This window comes from Scyliorhinus canicula, chromosome 21 (genome assembly GCF_902713615.1).
Source record: "Scyliorhinus canicula chromosome 21, sScyCan1.1, whole genome shotgun sequence".
Classification (NCBI taxonomy): Eukaryota; Metazoa; Chordata; class Chondrichthyes; order Carcharhiniformes; family Scyliorhinidae; genus Scyliorhinus; species Scyliorhinus canicula.
In genome coordinates, this window is record NC_052166.1 from 58,064,523 (window position 1) to 58,081,546 (window position 17,024).

At 41.8% G+C, this 17,024-nt stretch overlaps 1 protein-coding gene across 11 annotated transcripts in view; it reads right to left on the reverse strand.

The window, feature by feature from the left end:
• LOC119955494 (formin-binding protein 1) overlaps positions 1-17,024 on the reverse strand; it is a 280,892-nt gene that overhangs the window by 188,371 nt on the left and 75,497 nt on the right. For 10 of the 11 annotated variants that reach the window (XM_038781726.1, XM_038781730.1, XM_038781732.1 and 7 more), the window contains exon 2: positions 7,756-7,871. In XM_038781726.1, coding sequence (XP_038637654.1) covers positions 7,756-7,871 — 116 coding nt within the window. Of the gene's footprint in view, positions 1-7,755; positions 7,872-14,430; positions 14,605-17,024 lie in introns of those variants that run through there. The other variant, XM_038781734.1, reaches the window with a different exon arrangement.

Sequence of the window (17,024 nt, forward strand, 5' to 3'; positions counted from 1 at the left end):
AGTCTGGAACCAGTGCAGTCAGCATTTCGGGTTGGAAGGCATGTCTCTGTGGACGCCGATATGTGACAATCATAGGTTTGTGCCGGCAGGGCTGAATGCGAGCTTCCAGGTGTGGTGATAGGTAGGGATAGAGTACTTCAGGAGCTTCTTTATAGGGGGCAGATTTGCAGGCATGGAAGAGCTTGAGGAAACTACCAGTTGCCGAAGGGGAACGGGTTCATGTACCTGCAGGTGATGGACTTTGTGAGGAGAGAGGTGCCTTCCCGGAGCTGCCACCTTTGGTGCTAAAGGATACATTTCTGTCCAAAGATGACATTGGGGAGAGGAGAGTAGCAGACATCTATGGAGAGGTGATGGAGAGGCAGGGCGCAGCGGTTAAGGAGATTAAGCGTAAATTTGTCCTTGTCGTGTGCGAAGTTAAGGCTCATCCAATTTAAGGTGGTGCAGAAGGCCCACATGACGGTTGCGAGGATGAGTCGGTTCTTTGCAGGGGTGGAGGATAGGTGTGGGCCGTTTGCAGGGGGGCCTGCAAATCACGTCTTCAGTTTCTGGGTATGTCCAAAGCAGAAGGGATTCTGGCAGGTGCTTTCGGAAATTCTGGTCATTGGGGGGGGCCCCAGAGGCCAACGGTCGTAATGTTTAGAGTGTTGGAGGATCCGGCAGATCAGGTGGGGAGAGAGGCTGATACCTTGGACTTTGCTTCCTTGATAGTCCGAAGACAGATTTTGTTGAGCTGGCGGGTCTCGTAGCTGCCAAAGGGAGGGGTGCGGGTAAGCGACCTTGCAGAATTCCTACACTTGGAAAAGGTTACGTTCGTCCGACAGGGAATGGAGGAGGGGTTCACCCGGAGGTGGAAGCGGTTTGTCGACTTCTTTAAAGTGAATTAAGGAGTCAGTGAGCATTGGCGGTGGTGGTGTGTGGCTAGGAAAGCCGTGGGCTTGTTATTGAGTGTTGGCCTGTGTTGTATTGGTATCTGTGGTTCTCTAGTTTTTGGATTTTCAATGTGTATATCTGCAAAATGCCTTTAATAAAAATATTTTCTTAAAAACATACTACTAAATATATTACATCAGCACCAGCCTCAGTGTGCATTTTCACAAGTCTCAAAATATTTCATACTGCTTTCACACTAATTGCTATAGGCCACTCTATTTGAAAGAACATACAACCATTACAGATAAGTCTTCAGATTCCTCCATGCACCCCCCCCCCCCCCAAACTTGCAAATGAACCCTCTTCAAATACATGTCAATTGTCTTTTGAAATTTCCTCTGGAATCCGGTTCTGCCAACCTTTCAGGCTGCGAATTCAAGATCTTATCAACCTTCGGAGAAGAAATTGCTCATTCCTCCTTCTAGTTCTTCTTACCAATAATTTTAAATCTATGGCACACTTGCAATTGGCACATCCTAATAACAGATCTGATGAAATCAGAAACTCATCATGTGGCAAACAACGGGCACAAACTGATCATCATGCTGTGTCACCATCCCACCCTCATTCATACCTTCTGTTTGTATCTGTTTTTCAATAGCCTCTCTACCTTTCTGAATTATTCACAATTGTTTTAAACCACCAAAATACCAGTATTTTACATTATTTAAAATATAAATTATCTTCAAAATATTTTAATTTTGACAGAAGCATCATTCATCGCTATAATGATCGTCGTATAGGAGGCTGCTGGATCACACAAACCTTGAGAACAAGATGACAAAAGCTACAGCAGACTTCAACTCTTGGATCAAATCCCAGATTACTAACAAATCATACTCCATCACTTAAGAAATAAGCGAAGTGGGCCATATGGCAACACAAACCTACTCTGTCAATCAGCAAGATCTTCTCAATCAGCTCCATCTTTCCACCCTCTGCCCATACCCCTTGATTTCCTCAGTGTCCAAAAATGTATTGATCCTAATCATGAATATAGTCAATGATTGAGCCCTCTGGGATAAAGAATTCCAAAGATTCATAACTAGAGTAGAAAGGGATTTTCATCTTAGTCCTAAAGAGTCACCCATTTTCTTGAGCCTATGACCCCTTAGGCTCCAGCCAGGAAAACAGCGAAGCATCTACCCAGTCAAATGCTCAAATTATATACGTTTCAATAAGATCCTTCTAAATTTCAGAGTATAAAGGCCTGGAAATTCATTCTCTCGTCATGAGACAGTTTTCTCATCCTAGAAATCAATCTATTGAGCCTTTGTTTCACAGCCTTTCAGGTAAGTAAATATGTAATAATATATAATCAGCAGTGGATAGTGCAAGAGTTCTTCCTGTTTATTTCCTTTGTTCCTATTTCTTTTTATGTTATTTTATTGTTTTGGTTCGTGGACCCATAATGGGAATGTGCCTTTTAGCAGACAACTCAAGGTTGAAGCAGCCTGCTTTTCAGAATACTCTGTTCCCAGGTTTTCTTTTGACAGGAGAAGCCAGACCTTGGGTCTTAGGAACCCGGTTTGGAGCGGGTTGGACTGATTGGTTAACTGGCAACCGGGGGTTGGTCAGGGACAACGGTCAGTGATTGGTTCCTACATAGTGCTTTCTCTGAGAATGCGTTTAGATCTTGAAAATTAAAGGAATGCACTCTCTCTCTCTCTCCCTCCCTCCTGCTTTCTGAAGTGAACCAGCTTGGTTTCTGGTCAACGTTAAGCCACAGGATGTTGATGGTGGGGCACTAAGTAATGGCAATGCCGTTATATCTCATGGGGAGGGCTGCACGGCGGCGCAGCGGTTAGCACTGCTGCCTTATGGTGCCGAGGTCCCAGGTTCAATCCCATCTCTGGGTCACTGTCCTGTGTGGAGTTAGCACATTCTCCCCGTGTTTGCGTGGGTTTCGCCCCCACAACCCAAAGATATGCAGGTAGGCAAATTGGCCACGCTAAATTGCCCCTTAATTGGAAAAAAATTAATTGGGTACTCTAAAAATTTTATTAAATATCTCAAGGGGAGATGGTTAGATTTTGTCTTGTTGAAGATAGTGATTGCTTGTCACTTGTGTCGTACAAATGTTATGCTTTTCTGAGTAACTATTGGTGTAATCCTGGCCAAGTTAACCATTTAAATCACATTTTTGGATGGATCACACTGCAGCGCAATTGTCCAGAGGAAGCTAGCACTTCGGCAATTGCTATACAAATGCTTACCTGGCAAGTTCTGAGCGATTCCCCAACGCATCTTCAGGGGACCCCCCCCCCCCCCCCCCCCCCCCCCCCCCCCCCGCCCAAATCCATCATTGGAGAACTCGGAAGTTAGGCCTCATTATCAGTTTTGCGCTCCACGGATGCTGCTTGACCGACCAAAGTATATCTGGTAATTTCAGTTTATATTTCACGATTCCAGCCTTTTGTTCCTTTTAAGCCTTAATGTGTTAACCAAGTTTTGGATTTGATAATTTACCACTCAGAATTTATATTAAGATTTAAGAAATGTTTCTGGAGTACAACCTTTAATGTAACAGTGCAATTAAATGCACTGAGTTAGCAAATCAGCTTTGTCTCCTGCCACAACAGATCCAGTTATGCTAAAAGGCATGACACATGCATCCTTCATCCCCAGTGTCAAGAAGCCAAATCAGTGGGTGTTGCTGACTAAATTTCTAATACAATGTACTATAACATTTCCATGACCTAGAATTGCAACAAAAGGATATTTCAACATGACATGATTCAGATGCAACATTGTATTAGCATCATAGCTATTCCTCATTTCCCTTTGAGCATGTCCACAAATGAGCACATTCGGTATTCAGATTTTATGGTCCTGTTTATTTCTCAAGATCCAAGTCTAAAATTCTTTGGCAGTAATTTTTGGTCGTTTGGCAGGGTAGGTACAATGACAGTTAAACCAAATTAAATTGCTTAGTTCACATTGGGCCAAAATCCTCTGGTCTCCAGGTTCTTAGAGACTGAAAACAACTGAAAATGTGTGTCTATACCTGTGAAAGTCCTGATATGCATGGGAATAGGAGGTTTACTGGCGCAGAAGTAGCATCCCTACACCTGGACCAGAGCTTCGGGTTAAGTCCAACATTAGGACTTGTTGGACACGGAAGGAGCATTCAGAACACGTTTCAGCAGGCTGATAACCAAGGAAATTATGGGAATTTCCCATGAAATTTCAATTTTCGATGGGAAATCTGCTGCTGCCTCGGCCCTCCATGAATGTCACCGACCGAGTTAGTTCTGCAGCACTTAATAATAATAATAATAATAATAATAATCGCTTATTGTCACAAGTAGGTTTCAATGAAGTTACTGTGAAAAGCCTCTAGTTGCCACATTCCGGCGCCTATTCGGGGAGGCTGGAACGGGAATTGAACCTGCGCTGCTGGCCTTGTTCTGCATTACAAGCCAGCTGTTTCGCCAACTTACCTGCTAGTTGCATAAAATCATGGATAATCAAACAACTGACCCCAACAATCACCTTCCAGACCCGGACTACCACCTGACCCAACCAGACTACATCCCCCACCTTGCCCCTTGTCCACTTCACCAACCTCGCCCTTATCCACTTCACCCACCTCTCCCGCCATCCACTTCGCCCACCCTGTCCCGTATCCTCTTCATCCACCTCACCCCCTATTCCAGTCCATCCACGGACTTACCCCACCTACTGATGCACTCACATTAATTTACTAACATTCAAACTGGATCTTTAAACTGACCATATGGCAACTAGTACCTTCCATTTTCCCCTGACTTCAGTCTGCTTCAACAGAGTTCCCCGAGGGATGCTGTACTGCACGTTTCTGTGAAAGCGGGGCTTGGAAAACACCGGTAGAAATGCGCAGCAGTATCAAGTCAGGGGAACATTCCATCGCAGAGACAATCATTGCCTCTGCTTAGAAAATCCGGGCCATTATCTAATGGAAATTGATAATGCTTTGCTCTCAATTATTTTGATTCAATTATACCAGACTCCGGTTTTTCTAGCTGACTTTAAAAATAATTGGCAACTATTTTTATTTCATAAATATGTATTCACCAATCAATTCTTAGATTTCTCTCGCCCCACTGTTCTTAGGAATTTATTTAAATAAAGATAACACAGAACAGAAGAATACCATGCTGTCCAGTGAAGTTAGTTCATTTCAACATAGGCACGTTCATTTCATCTCCTGAGCCAGAGGTTCAAAACTTCCCACTGACCTACAATGAGAAACTACAACATATCCTTATACCTTAAGTATTTACAAACCTAGTAACTTCCAAAATGACCTTTCCCATACCCCCCCCCCAGCAGAGAAAGAATCACTGTGAAACATTTGACCATTTAAATGAATCCTCAAGATCTTTAATCCCCAATATAAATTTTACTTGAGTAATTCAAAACTGTAGGCCTTACTTCACATACCTACTGGAGTGTTGAATACAGATTCTTTGTTTCTCTGTTTCTTGAGGCTTTTCAGTGTATTTTTTGTCCCTTCTATTCCTGCACTGACATTCACATAATTCATTACATTTTAAATGCACACTTCATACTATTATCCAGTAACCCACCATTCAAAAATGTACACCTATATGGAGAGGAGGGAGGGGGCAAGATCAGGTTCAGGCTTTCGCATTTGAATGCAGCACTATGGCAATGTATGCTACTTCATGTGCCAAAAAAAGGCCATTTGTTGAATTTTCATAGGCTTGTTTGTTGAGAATGTTTGGGTGGTTCACTCCCACGAGTGCTTCTTACTGTTCACCTCTGTCCTTGGCCATCCATTGTATTCTTGTGCCCTTTCGCCGCCGTAATATCCTCCCCACCACTGTTCAAGCCCCCACACCGCTCAACCGCAACTCCCCTCCCCACCGATTAGTTACAACCCTTGCATCACACAGCGACACATGCACGCAAACACAACTTTAAGCTACTTGTTTTCACCAGTGCCAGCAAGAGTGGTGCCAGCAATGCAATCACTGGTGGCCCAGGAACGTTGCAAACCCCAAAACTAAAGGTGAGTGAGAGCAGAACGAGCTCCATGGGATGGGAGTCACAAGGAAGGGTGGAAGCATGGAAATGGCTTTCAGCACAGCCCTTCCTCCCCTTCCCAATGCTAAGCCCCTCAATTGGGCAGAGTGCAGAAAAGTATGTGGCTCCAGTTACAACTCTGAGGCAGCCAACCATAGAACCACGTCAACACCCTTATTATTCCCTTTGTCTCTAAATGCTTCATCCTTCAGAATGATGCCAATGTTTTAGCACAGATATTGGGCTTATAACCTGGCTCCACATTGGCTAGTCCTAGTCCAATCCTTAGCTTGCATCATTTTTTCTTCTTTATTCATTCATGGAATTGGTCAGCATTTATTTCCCATCCCTGAGGGCATGTAAGAGTCAACCACATTGCTATGGGTCTGGAGTCACATGTAGGTCAGTCCAGGTAAGGATGGCAGATTTCTTTTCCGAAAGGGCATTAGTGAACAAGATGGGTTTTTACACCAAGTAACAATGGATTCATGGTCACCATTAGACTTTTAATTCCACGGGCAGCACGGTGGCACAGTGGTTAGCATTGCTGCCTATGGCGCTGAGGACCCGGGTTCGAATCCCTGCCCTGGGTCACTGTCCGTGAGGAGTTTGCACGTTCTCCCCGTGTCTACGGGGGTTTCACCCCCACAACCCAAAGATGTGCAGGATAGGTGGATTGGCAACGTTAAATTGCCGCTTAATTGGAAAAAATAATTGGGTACTCTAAATTTATTTAAAAAAAGAAAAGACTTTTAATTCCAATTTTTTTTTTTCCTGGATTTACATTCCACCATCTGCCCTGGTGGGATTCAAACCCCCAGAGCATTTCCCTGGTCTCTGGATTACCAGTCGAGCGACAATACCACTACGCCACTGCCTTCCAATTATTCAAATTATCGTAGGTATTTGAATCTGAACATTGCTGCTAATAAATTAAAAAACCACAGATGTGCAAGCGTTCAAACTGCTTTTTACTTGGTTAGAAAGGGCTGTTTAGCACAGGGCTAAATCGCTGGCTTTGAAAGCAGACCAACAGCACGGTTCAATTCCCGTAACAGCCTCCCCAAACAGGCGCCGGAATGTGGCGACTAAGGGCTTTTCACAGTAACTTCATTTGAAGCCGACTCGTGACAATAAGCGATTTTCATTTCATTTCATTTCAGAAAGCAGAGATTGCTCATTTTTATAGTGCAGCCTATGTAGTTATCAGAACATCTGTTTGCACTGGCTGTAGAAAATTAAAATTGTTGGTTTGATAATTAACCTACCCAGTTATTTTTCTCCTTTTATAGCAGTCTGCTATAATCTTCATATCATCTTTAATCCTATAAGTAATTAAATTCTAACAGCATCTGTAAAATTGTGTTTTATAAACTTCTCATTGCTCACTATTCAACATACAAGCTGTGAATTTATGGAGAACATTCCTTCATTCACACTCAGGTTGCCAAATAGAAATTGTTCACTAATTATAGGTATGGCTATTGTGAAACCTTTAACAATGTGCATTAATTTTAGCACAAAGCACTTACATACACTTATGCAATACGGGTATGTGTACTCTCATTGTACATATTTACTATCTATTTACCACCATTCAGTAACAAAAGGAGTTAAAGCAATGATTAAAAACACGTTTTTTGTGTTCTCATTTTACCATCAAAAGCACAAAGTTTAAAAGAGACATGTATGTACAACATTGAGATACCGTGCCAATGATTAGGTGCATTACTCATCTCTTATTTACTAATCAGAAATGAAATTAACTACATTACTTTTCACAGTACTCACCTAAGCTGCTTTGCATAGCTGGTCTCAATGTCTGTTCGGTCCTTAACAAACTTGTTGTATCTCTCCACGAATTCAATTCCCCATTGTGTGTGTTTTTCCAAGTTGTCAAATTGATCCTATTGGAGAGAGAAAGATAGTCAGATTTTTTCTTTTGATGTTTCAAGCCTATTTTCAGATTGTTATATTTCCACTGTTAATGAACAAGTATTTCTGATTTAAAACGAAAAGTCTGCACAAGTTTTCCCTTTTAAAGGATCGGAAGGCAAATCCTGTATTATATTATCAGAAATTTTAAACAGAACTCAACAGGCAGCTGCAAATGATTTTGATGTTATTTATTTTAGTGCAACGCTAACATCAAGCATTGCATCAAGCATATGTGGAAACACCTCTTCGCCAAAACGTGAGAGAATGGACAGCAGATGTAAAGAGGAAAATTAAGAGCGGGAATAACAACATAATATTGAAATTAATTTAAAAATGAAAGAGCTAAGAGGGAAAAGTCAATTTAAACTCTCTGGGAAGGATGAGTGGAGCAAGGCAGATCGCATCCACAGGGCAGGAGAAGCTACAGAGAGCTGAGTGTGTGGGAGATCGAGAAAGGGGGAATGGTGCACATGGCAGCAGGAGAGGAGCCAGCACAATTGCGAGAGGGGGTAGCCCTGCTTGCACGCTGACGCACGTGCGCGAGTCTACCCTCTCATCACTGTACCCCGCGCGCCTGAGCAAGCGAGGGGGTAACACCACCCGCGCAAATGAGTAAGGGGTAGCCCTGCACGCACATGCGTGGCAGCGAGCTGGTGAGGGGGTAGCCTCGTGCACAAACGAACAAGAGGTAGCACTGCGCGCGATGTGAGCGGCGGGGTAGCCCGGCGTGTGCGACAGCGAGCGACGGGGTAGCCCCGCAGGCGTGTGACAGGGAGCGACGTTGTAGCCCCACGCGCATGTGCATGTGTGACAGCGAGCGGGTGAGGGGGTAGCCTCACACACAACAGCAAGCAGGCAAATGGGCAGCCCAGTGAGCTGACGAAGTGGAAGCCGCGCGCGGCAGCGAACAAGCGGGTATTCCCCCCTCGCTTGCTGTCACACGGGCCGGGTCTAGCCCTCATTGCTGTATTTCCACAAGCGAGGGGGAAGCTCCACCCACATGTACATGACATTGAGCGGGCTAGGGGGAAGCCCCGCATGCATATGCATGAAAGCGAGTAGGCGAAGGGGTAGCGCCACGAACGTGACAGCGAGCGGGTGAGGGGATAGATCCCTGAGCGCAACAGCGAGCTGGCGAAGGGGCAGCACCGCACGCGACAGCGAGCGGGCAAGTGGGTAGCCGTGTGCGACAGCAAGCAAGCGGGTCTGCCCCGTTGCTCGCTGTCAAACGTGCGCGGGGCGAGCAGGCAAAGGGGTAGCCCCGCATTCATGCGACAGCGAGCGAGGGAAGAAGGGTAGCCCCATGTGTGACAGCGAGCAGACGGGCAGGCGAGGGGTTATGCGCAAGCTCGCAGCAGCGAGTGGGCAGCCACGTGCGCGCAGCACCATACGAAAGCGCGTGGGTGGGCAGCCCCGCGCACGCGACACAGCGCATGCGAGCGGGCTGCCCCACGCGCGCACAGTGCCCGCGAACGGGCAGCCACGTGCGAGCAATCGAGGGGGGGGTAGCCCCCCCCCACGTGCACATGACCGTGGCGGGAGTGGAGAGGCAGCACCACTCATCCACATGACCGCAGGGGGAGGGCAGCCCCACCCACGTGCATGGGACCCGGGGGTGGGGGGTTAGCTCCGGACGCACGACAGCGACAGAGAGAAACAAAATATTTTCATATGTAGCTTAATGTTAGTATGTCGATGTCTATACATCCTGATTCAAAGGCCTTCATTGAACTGGTTCAGTCGGAACCATGAGTGGGGTATGCACAAGTAGACTAGTTTCTGGAATGGGCCAGAAAGGCAATTACAACAAGTACTGGTATCAACATCTGATTTATGCGCCTCTCCAACATAAACAATCCTACTAAATATAACGGATTAATATTCCACTTCCCCTGCACCCTGAAATACTACACACATCACATCTGTGCTGTCAAAATATTAAAAGAGAAAATATTATTGTTCCTTTTTTATCTCATTTTCTGGATTTAGAAATTCACAGAAAGCAACCATCAACCAAACAGCAAATTAACTCTCGACTTCAGGCAGGTGATTGGATTTTGTAGCATTTGCAGGGCAGCCCAAACTTATTATTATTACCATTGCCATTCCCATCGCTGAATCCCCCCACAATCAACATCCTGGGGTTTGCCATTGATGAGAATCCTATTGCGAGTAACGCACCACCTGAGCACCCTCCACCCCCCCCCCCCCCCCAAAAAAGTCTGTCCGCAACGTACAAGGCACAAATCAGGAGTGTAATGGAATACTTTTCACTTCACTGCATAAGTGCAGCTCCAACAACACTCAAGAAGCTCAACATCATCCAGGGCAAAGGCGTCTGCTTGATTGCTCGTCCTTCCACAAACATTCAAACCTTCCACCACTGATGAACAGTGGCAGCCATGTGTACCATCTACTCACCAAGGTTTCTTAGACAGCATCTTTGAAACCCCTGACCACTACCATCTAGAAGGACAAGAGTAGGAGATACGTAGGAACCCCACCACCTGGAGGTTCTCCTCCAAGTCACTCACCATCCCAACTTGGAAATATATTGCCGTTCCTTCACTGCCACTGGGGCAAAATCCTGAAACTACCACCCTTACAGCACAGTGGATGTACCCACACCTCATGGACTGCAGCGTTCAAGGGGGCAACTCACCACCAACTTCTGAAGGGCAGCTAGGAATGGGCAATAATTGCTGAGAAGAGTTGTGAAATAAATACAAATGAAAATCATTCAGGTATATATATATATAGGTTCAAGTGAATAGGGGAGCAGGCTGGAAGGACCTCCCTCCTGTTTCTATTTTCCATGTTTCTATGTTTTTTGTACTTCTCTCAAAAATGCATGATAACTAAAAAGGAAAGTAGCTTAGGAGCCAAAGGAATCAGGTTACTGAACCTGCCTTTTTATTTTTTCCAAAATATTTCTCGTCTAACTCACTCAACCAATTGACAGCATATACAGCAGTTCTTAAAATTAAATGGCTGCTAAAAACAGAAAAAAGCCAGATTTTCCCTGGTTTTATATGTTTGTGAATCTCAGCCTTGAAACTATGCTTTTAACGCAATATCCAATAACTTCAGATGCAACAAATCCAAGGACTGGTGACAACTGCTAACATCCTCAGCAATAAGGACAGATTTGAAAAAGGCAATCAGTTCACTTTCAGCAAACAAATCATTCTGCAATTCAGAAAGAAACCAAGTACCTGTGATCTCCAGTGTCATGACCAAAGACTACTTGACAAAAGCCACTAACCAGAAGGCTACTTTAATTGCTACTGCAAAGTAATGAACTGCTTTAGTATTGTTTCCAGAACACTAGCACCAATACTATGGAACAGTTGGCCTATGTTCTCCTGATGTGGGTAATTTTCAATCCTAAATTGCCCTGAGGACATGAAAGGTTAACATTTAGTGCTGAGTTGGAGTTGGTTACCTGTCAGCTAACGGGGTTCAGGTATGGATTCCTATCCAAGAGGCCATTAAAGAACCTGTTGTTTTCTTTTTAAAACAACCATCTACTGCTTTCATGGTCACTTCTTGGGTTCTAGCCCTTAAATTGCTAGATTTATTTAACTCTATTTCACAACCCAGAGTAGGATTTGAACTCTCAGCCAACTGGGTAATTAATGCAGGTCTTTAATGGCCTAAATATTTTCTCTAATGTTTTGAGACAAGAATTAATATGTTTTAAAGATCCAGTTAGATATTCTTCAGCAATTATTGAATCTATCTTGATACAAGTCATGTCAACCCCGACAATGTTCAACTTCCATGAAGCTTTACACAATTTAACTAGACAATAAGACCATCACCAATGAACACAGACAGAATCAAGTCAACCAAAATGGTCACCACAATTACAGCTATGGTATATCTCAGTATCTTATATCACAACACTTTTAACTTGGAAGTTTAGCTTTTACTAAAGTAATCTAATTTCCCCCGCCTCCCATATTCCTTGCATTTTGCTCCTTGGTACACACAGTAAATTTGCTTCGACATTATTCAGTTAGAAATATTTTATTTTTCGCTTTGGATGAGGTCCCAATTTTAAAAATTCAACGGCTAAATTTACTATCAGTGCTAAGTTATCTCATCTCAGCCAAAGCGTCCGTTGGGCAGTTACAATTAGGCTGAGAGCTTAAATCACTCAAGGATCTCAACATTGATGACTAGCAAGTGGTACTTTGTTGGAATGTGCAATTGTGAACATTTGAGTGAAGACAGGACCACTCAGCAGTTTGGTCCCTACAATGGAATATTCTAGAAACACAGGTGAAGAATGGCTACTTGGTGAAATACCAAAGAACAACTGACAGTATATGGAATGCTATAGATCCGGCAAGTCGTATCGCATAGAGATCTGTGTTGGAGAAGCAGAAAGAGCAGCTTGGGAGCTGATATGGTCCACGCTAGATATTTTGGAAGTTGCAATAGGAAAAGGAAGGAAATACATTTTAAATTTTATCTTTTTAATAGAGGTTTAGCATTATCTTGGTTTTGTAGATAACAGGTAATTTAATGTGGCAACCAGGTTTTTTTAAAAAAAGGTCTGGTTTGTGCCCGGAGTACAAGAAGGAAAGAGAGTAATGTTAATTTTTCCAAAAGATAGCAATTCAGCTGCAGTATTTCATTCATTTGGGGATGTCCCAGGGTAGGAAAGGTGTGCATGTACTAGAAAAGTTGCAGCTTGAATTCACTTTTATGTTACTGGCAGAGCAAGGTTACAGTTAGGAAGAGAATTAGGATTTTCAAGATTAGAATCTAACCTGATATTATATTAAAGGTTGCGTACGGTTGATAGTGATGGTTTCAATAGATTAACAAGACAATAATGAAAGGGTGTGAATTTAAAATAAATTATCAAAGATGAATTTTTTCAGAGAATTATTACAAACATTTGTTGAAAGAGTTCATCAATTATTTTTAAACAATTAAATGAATAGAAGGATATTAAAAGAAAAGGACAGTGTGCAAGGTAGACTAGACGGTTCATGTAGGGGGAAAATACTGGCATGCAAAAAACAAAAGATAGAACTACAGTGCCTAAAGTAAATATTAATGTTTCAGCATTCTTTTGATAAAATACAAGTTACCTACAAATAATGAATCCATTAAGCAAGCATTCTGACTCAACCTGAAAAAATAATCACACTATCTGATATGGCACAAAATGTTTCTTACATGTACAACACATGCATTTAAAATGGAAAATATCTTGTAATTCAAGCTGCTGTCATTGGCTTCCTTTTAACAGCTTCCTATAGCAGTGATGGTACACGTAACAGCAACATTTATAATGCTCCTTTAATGGAGTATATATTCCAAGACATGATATATTTGACATTAAATACTTAATTTACTTGCACAAAGAACAATTTTATACAGAATTCTTCAAAGGAATGTCTAAAACAGAGTTCCCACAAGATGATTCCCCGCAAGATATTCTTAAGAAATGTTTAAATGACTGCACTGGTGACAGAAACCTGGCCGGTTACAGGCCTGTCTTTAAGGCCCAAGTTAGTGCAAAGAAAGGGAAGACTCAAAATACATGCATGGGATACGTAAAAATATAAAACTGATTGGTATTAACAGTAACCAAGGAAATGTGAAAAAATATTTCATTTGTAATGATAAAAATGATTTGTAAAGACAAATTAATTCAAATTGCTATATTACTATCACAGATCTGAAAGTCTAGTGAACAAACCATCATCAGTTACTTATAACTGAATTTACAACTCCAAAGCATCCAATAAATGCTACGATAAATAGAAACCTGCTTTGTAAAAATGTCACATTTCAATGCATTGCTGACTGCAACATCACCAGCAATTAAACATGCCTCATTATAGGTAATGCATTACTGAAAAATTGCTCACCAGATTAACAAAATTCAAATATCAATCATATGCGTGTCTGCACATGTTTTTCAGAAGAGATAAATCTCATCACCTTCCTTCTTTCTCAGTTAGCACAGAGTTATTTCAACTTGTACAATACATTACATTTTCAATACAGCAAAGTGCATGACACTCGGAGACAGTTTGAAAAGGTCACAGAAGAAGTGAAATTATCATCTTGGAATATAAAAAAAGAACAGACTTTTCCAAGAGGCAGATACTTTAAAAAAAAACGTCAAAGCATGTTTGAGATCATTCAAGGATTATCAGGATTTAAAATAGGCAGCATTCAACATATTTCTACTTGTATTGAAAATTGAAAGAGCATTCTAAACTCTACAGCACTTTTTCAAAAATGTTTTAACTGTCTGTCCAATGCAAAAGCAAATTTGTACAAATGTTTAATCACCATCATAATTTACATTAGTATTGTTTTCCAATATCAAGTGATAACTTTGGTTATTGGAGTAAGTACAGAAGTTTGCTTTAATGGTATATTTCAATATAATACAAAGGACATCAAATATCACCTCAACCCAGACATGGTAGTATTAAATAACAAACTGCTACAGTTTACAGCCTATGCATTACTAAAATCATTTCCTCACTTTACCTTGGTGTTGCTCCAACAGTCTCCCATCTTTACATCAACCATTGCCACATTCAGGGACCCTCAACAAAAGTCTTCAACACAATACTTAAAATCAGGAATACCCGAAATGCCTCAGGAAGTCATCTGCTTCACAAGTATATCTGCAACTAACTCTGTATCATGACATAAACCAAGTGGCATGAAGCTATCTCTCTTCATGTCAAGTGTAAAGCTGCAACAGAATGTGCCTGACCACATCCTGCAATGATTAAGCTTCAAGCACATTTCAGACCACACAACTCAAAGAGCAGTTACAAAGTTATATTGTCTGGAACATTTGATACGGAAATCAAATAAGTGCAGTTCAAAATCTTAATTACCTTAGCTTCTTCCCATCTTGGATCAGCTTTTTTTTTTAAATTACAAACTGCAAGTTTAAATTATAAAAGTGAGCAGTGAGAAAAAAGGGGCAAGCCATTTTTTGTTTAGCAAACTACAGGAATAGAAAAGAGAGAAAATTATTGATAGTTCGAACCTTCCTACATTTCTGTTGATAATATGCATCCCTCACCAAAAAATTTGAACATATTAATTATGCTGATAAGTACAAAATAATTTAATGAGAATATTAGATTGACTAGGAAATGGGAGTTATTACAATTTTGAAACAAGTTAAATCATAAGAAACACTCTTGGGAGAGATGGGTATAATTATACCAAGACCAAGCATGTTAATAGGAAACAAGGAGGATTGTGGGCAACACTGTCTGTTACATCCCAATTGTTAACATGTACTAGATGCTGTGGTATGAAGAGGCAAGAGTTCAGCTCCTTTTTCACCAATACACCTTTAATGGTTCAAACTCACTCTGTACAGACCTCTACAGATCATCACAAGCTCCAGAGTCCACCTGAAGCCCCTTTACATAATAGTGTCAATTATTGAACATTTAACATAAATGAAACAATCATTGAACACGTAACATAAATGAGACAACTAATTGCAATGTCTCTTAACCCATTACTTAACAGTCTCCCCTTCCTTGGAGAAAAAAAAACAATTAGGTAAAAACAAAGTTTCAAAAAACTAAAGTTTCAAGATACTAAAACACACACCCGATTCCCCCTTTTTTTTTAAGAAGAAAAAAAAACATTCACAGAAACAGGCGCCCTTCATTCACGATATCTAAAAGTTTCTGTGAACTAGCCCCTCTTTTCGTGAAACAGTCTGACAGTTGATAGCTACTGTCAACCTATTTTATTTTTGTTATTTCACCTCTGTCCAACATCTGCTTTAAGCTTGCAATGTCTATCCGTAACCTCTTTTCATTGACACGTTTTGTAGAGTGCACATTTTCCCACAGAGATTTATTGTCAATGTCAATAGGTATATTACCTAAATCCTCTAATCCCAAAATTTCTGTCAATATCTGACTTATATAAAAGGCCATATCTACCGCTTCCACTAAGCTTAATGTCTCAGCAGCCAAAGTGCTTTTGACCACTCTCCTTATTTTCTTTGTTTCCCACACAAGAGGGCAACATTTACCATTGTTCCCCAGAAGAAAAATTATAAAACCTCCTGCGCTTGAAACTCCCATCACATAAATTTGCATAGGACGCATCACTATAAACTAGGAGTTTCAAATGCCTAGGATCACCTAAAACAGGGAACTTCAAAACACACTCCTGCATTTTTAGTTTGGCCAACACTTTATTTGCTCTTATTATGTTTTCCACTTTGGGATCATTCATCTTTGTACTCAACTCTAAAACATCAAAACTCACGTCCGGTCTAGTCTGTCTTCCTAACCAGTTCAGGTGCCCAATTAAACTTCACAGTTGCTCTTTTTCTATCTTCGAAACCATTACGTCTTATTGTGAAACTCGGCCACGACTAATTGCTATTGGATTGATGCTTTCCAAGTAAGATTGCTGACGTAAAGTTGCCCCTAACTGAGTCTGTCCGATTTCCAAACCAATATATTTAAATGCACCGGAAGCCTGACTTCCAACCCTGAATTCTTTCCTCAAATCAGAGATTACAATAGCTTCAAAATCACTAGTCCCACCCCACAAAAAATCATCGACATGCATCATGAAGATGCCAACAAGATTTCCTTTATAGTGCCAGTAAAACATTGCAGGATCTGCTTTCAACTGGCAACAGCCTAACTTTAACAAGACTGACCTCACCGAAAAGTACCACACTCTAGATGCATCATTTAATCCATATACACATTTGTTCAGTTTCCACAGTACCCCTTCTGTGTTAGCTGCTTCTTTAGGAGGACGGAGAAAAATGTCTCTCTGGAGCTGATGCCCCTGCAAAAAGGCAGCTTTTATATCTATAGATTTGCATTCCCATGCCTTTGTGGCTAATAGAGCCAAGAAGATCCTTAAAATAACCTTTCCTGCTGTAGGTGAATCTACCCTTAAGTCCTGATCGTCTAAGTTTTCTTCAAATCCCCTTGCCACAAGCCTGGCCTTTGCCTTATAAGTTCCATCTGGAAGAACCTTTTCTATACAAATCCATCTGTGGGATAGAGCTTTTTGTCCCCTATCCGGTACTTCCGTGTATACCCCAAATTCACTCCAACTATGCAATTCTTGCT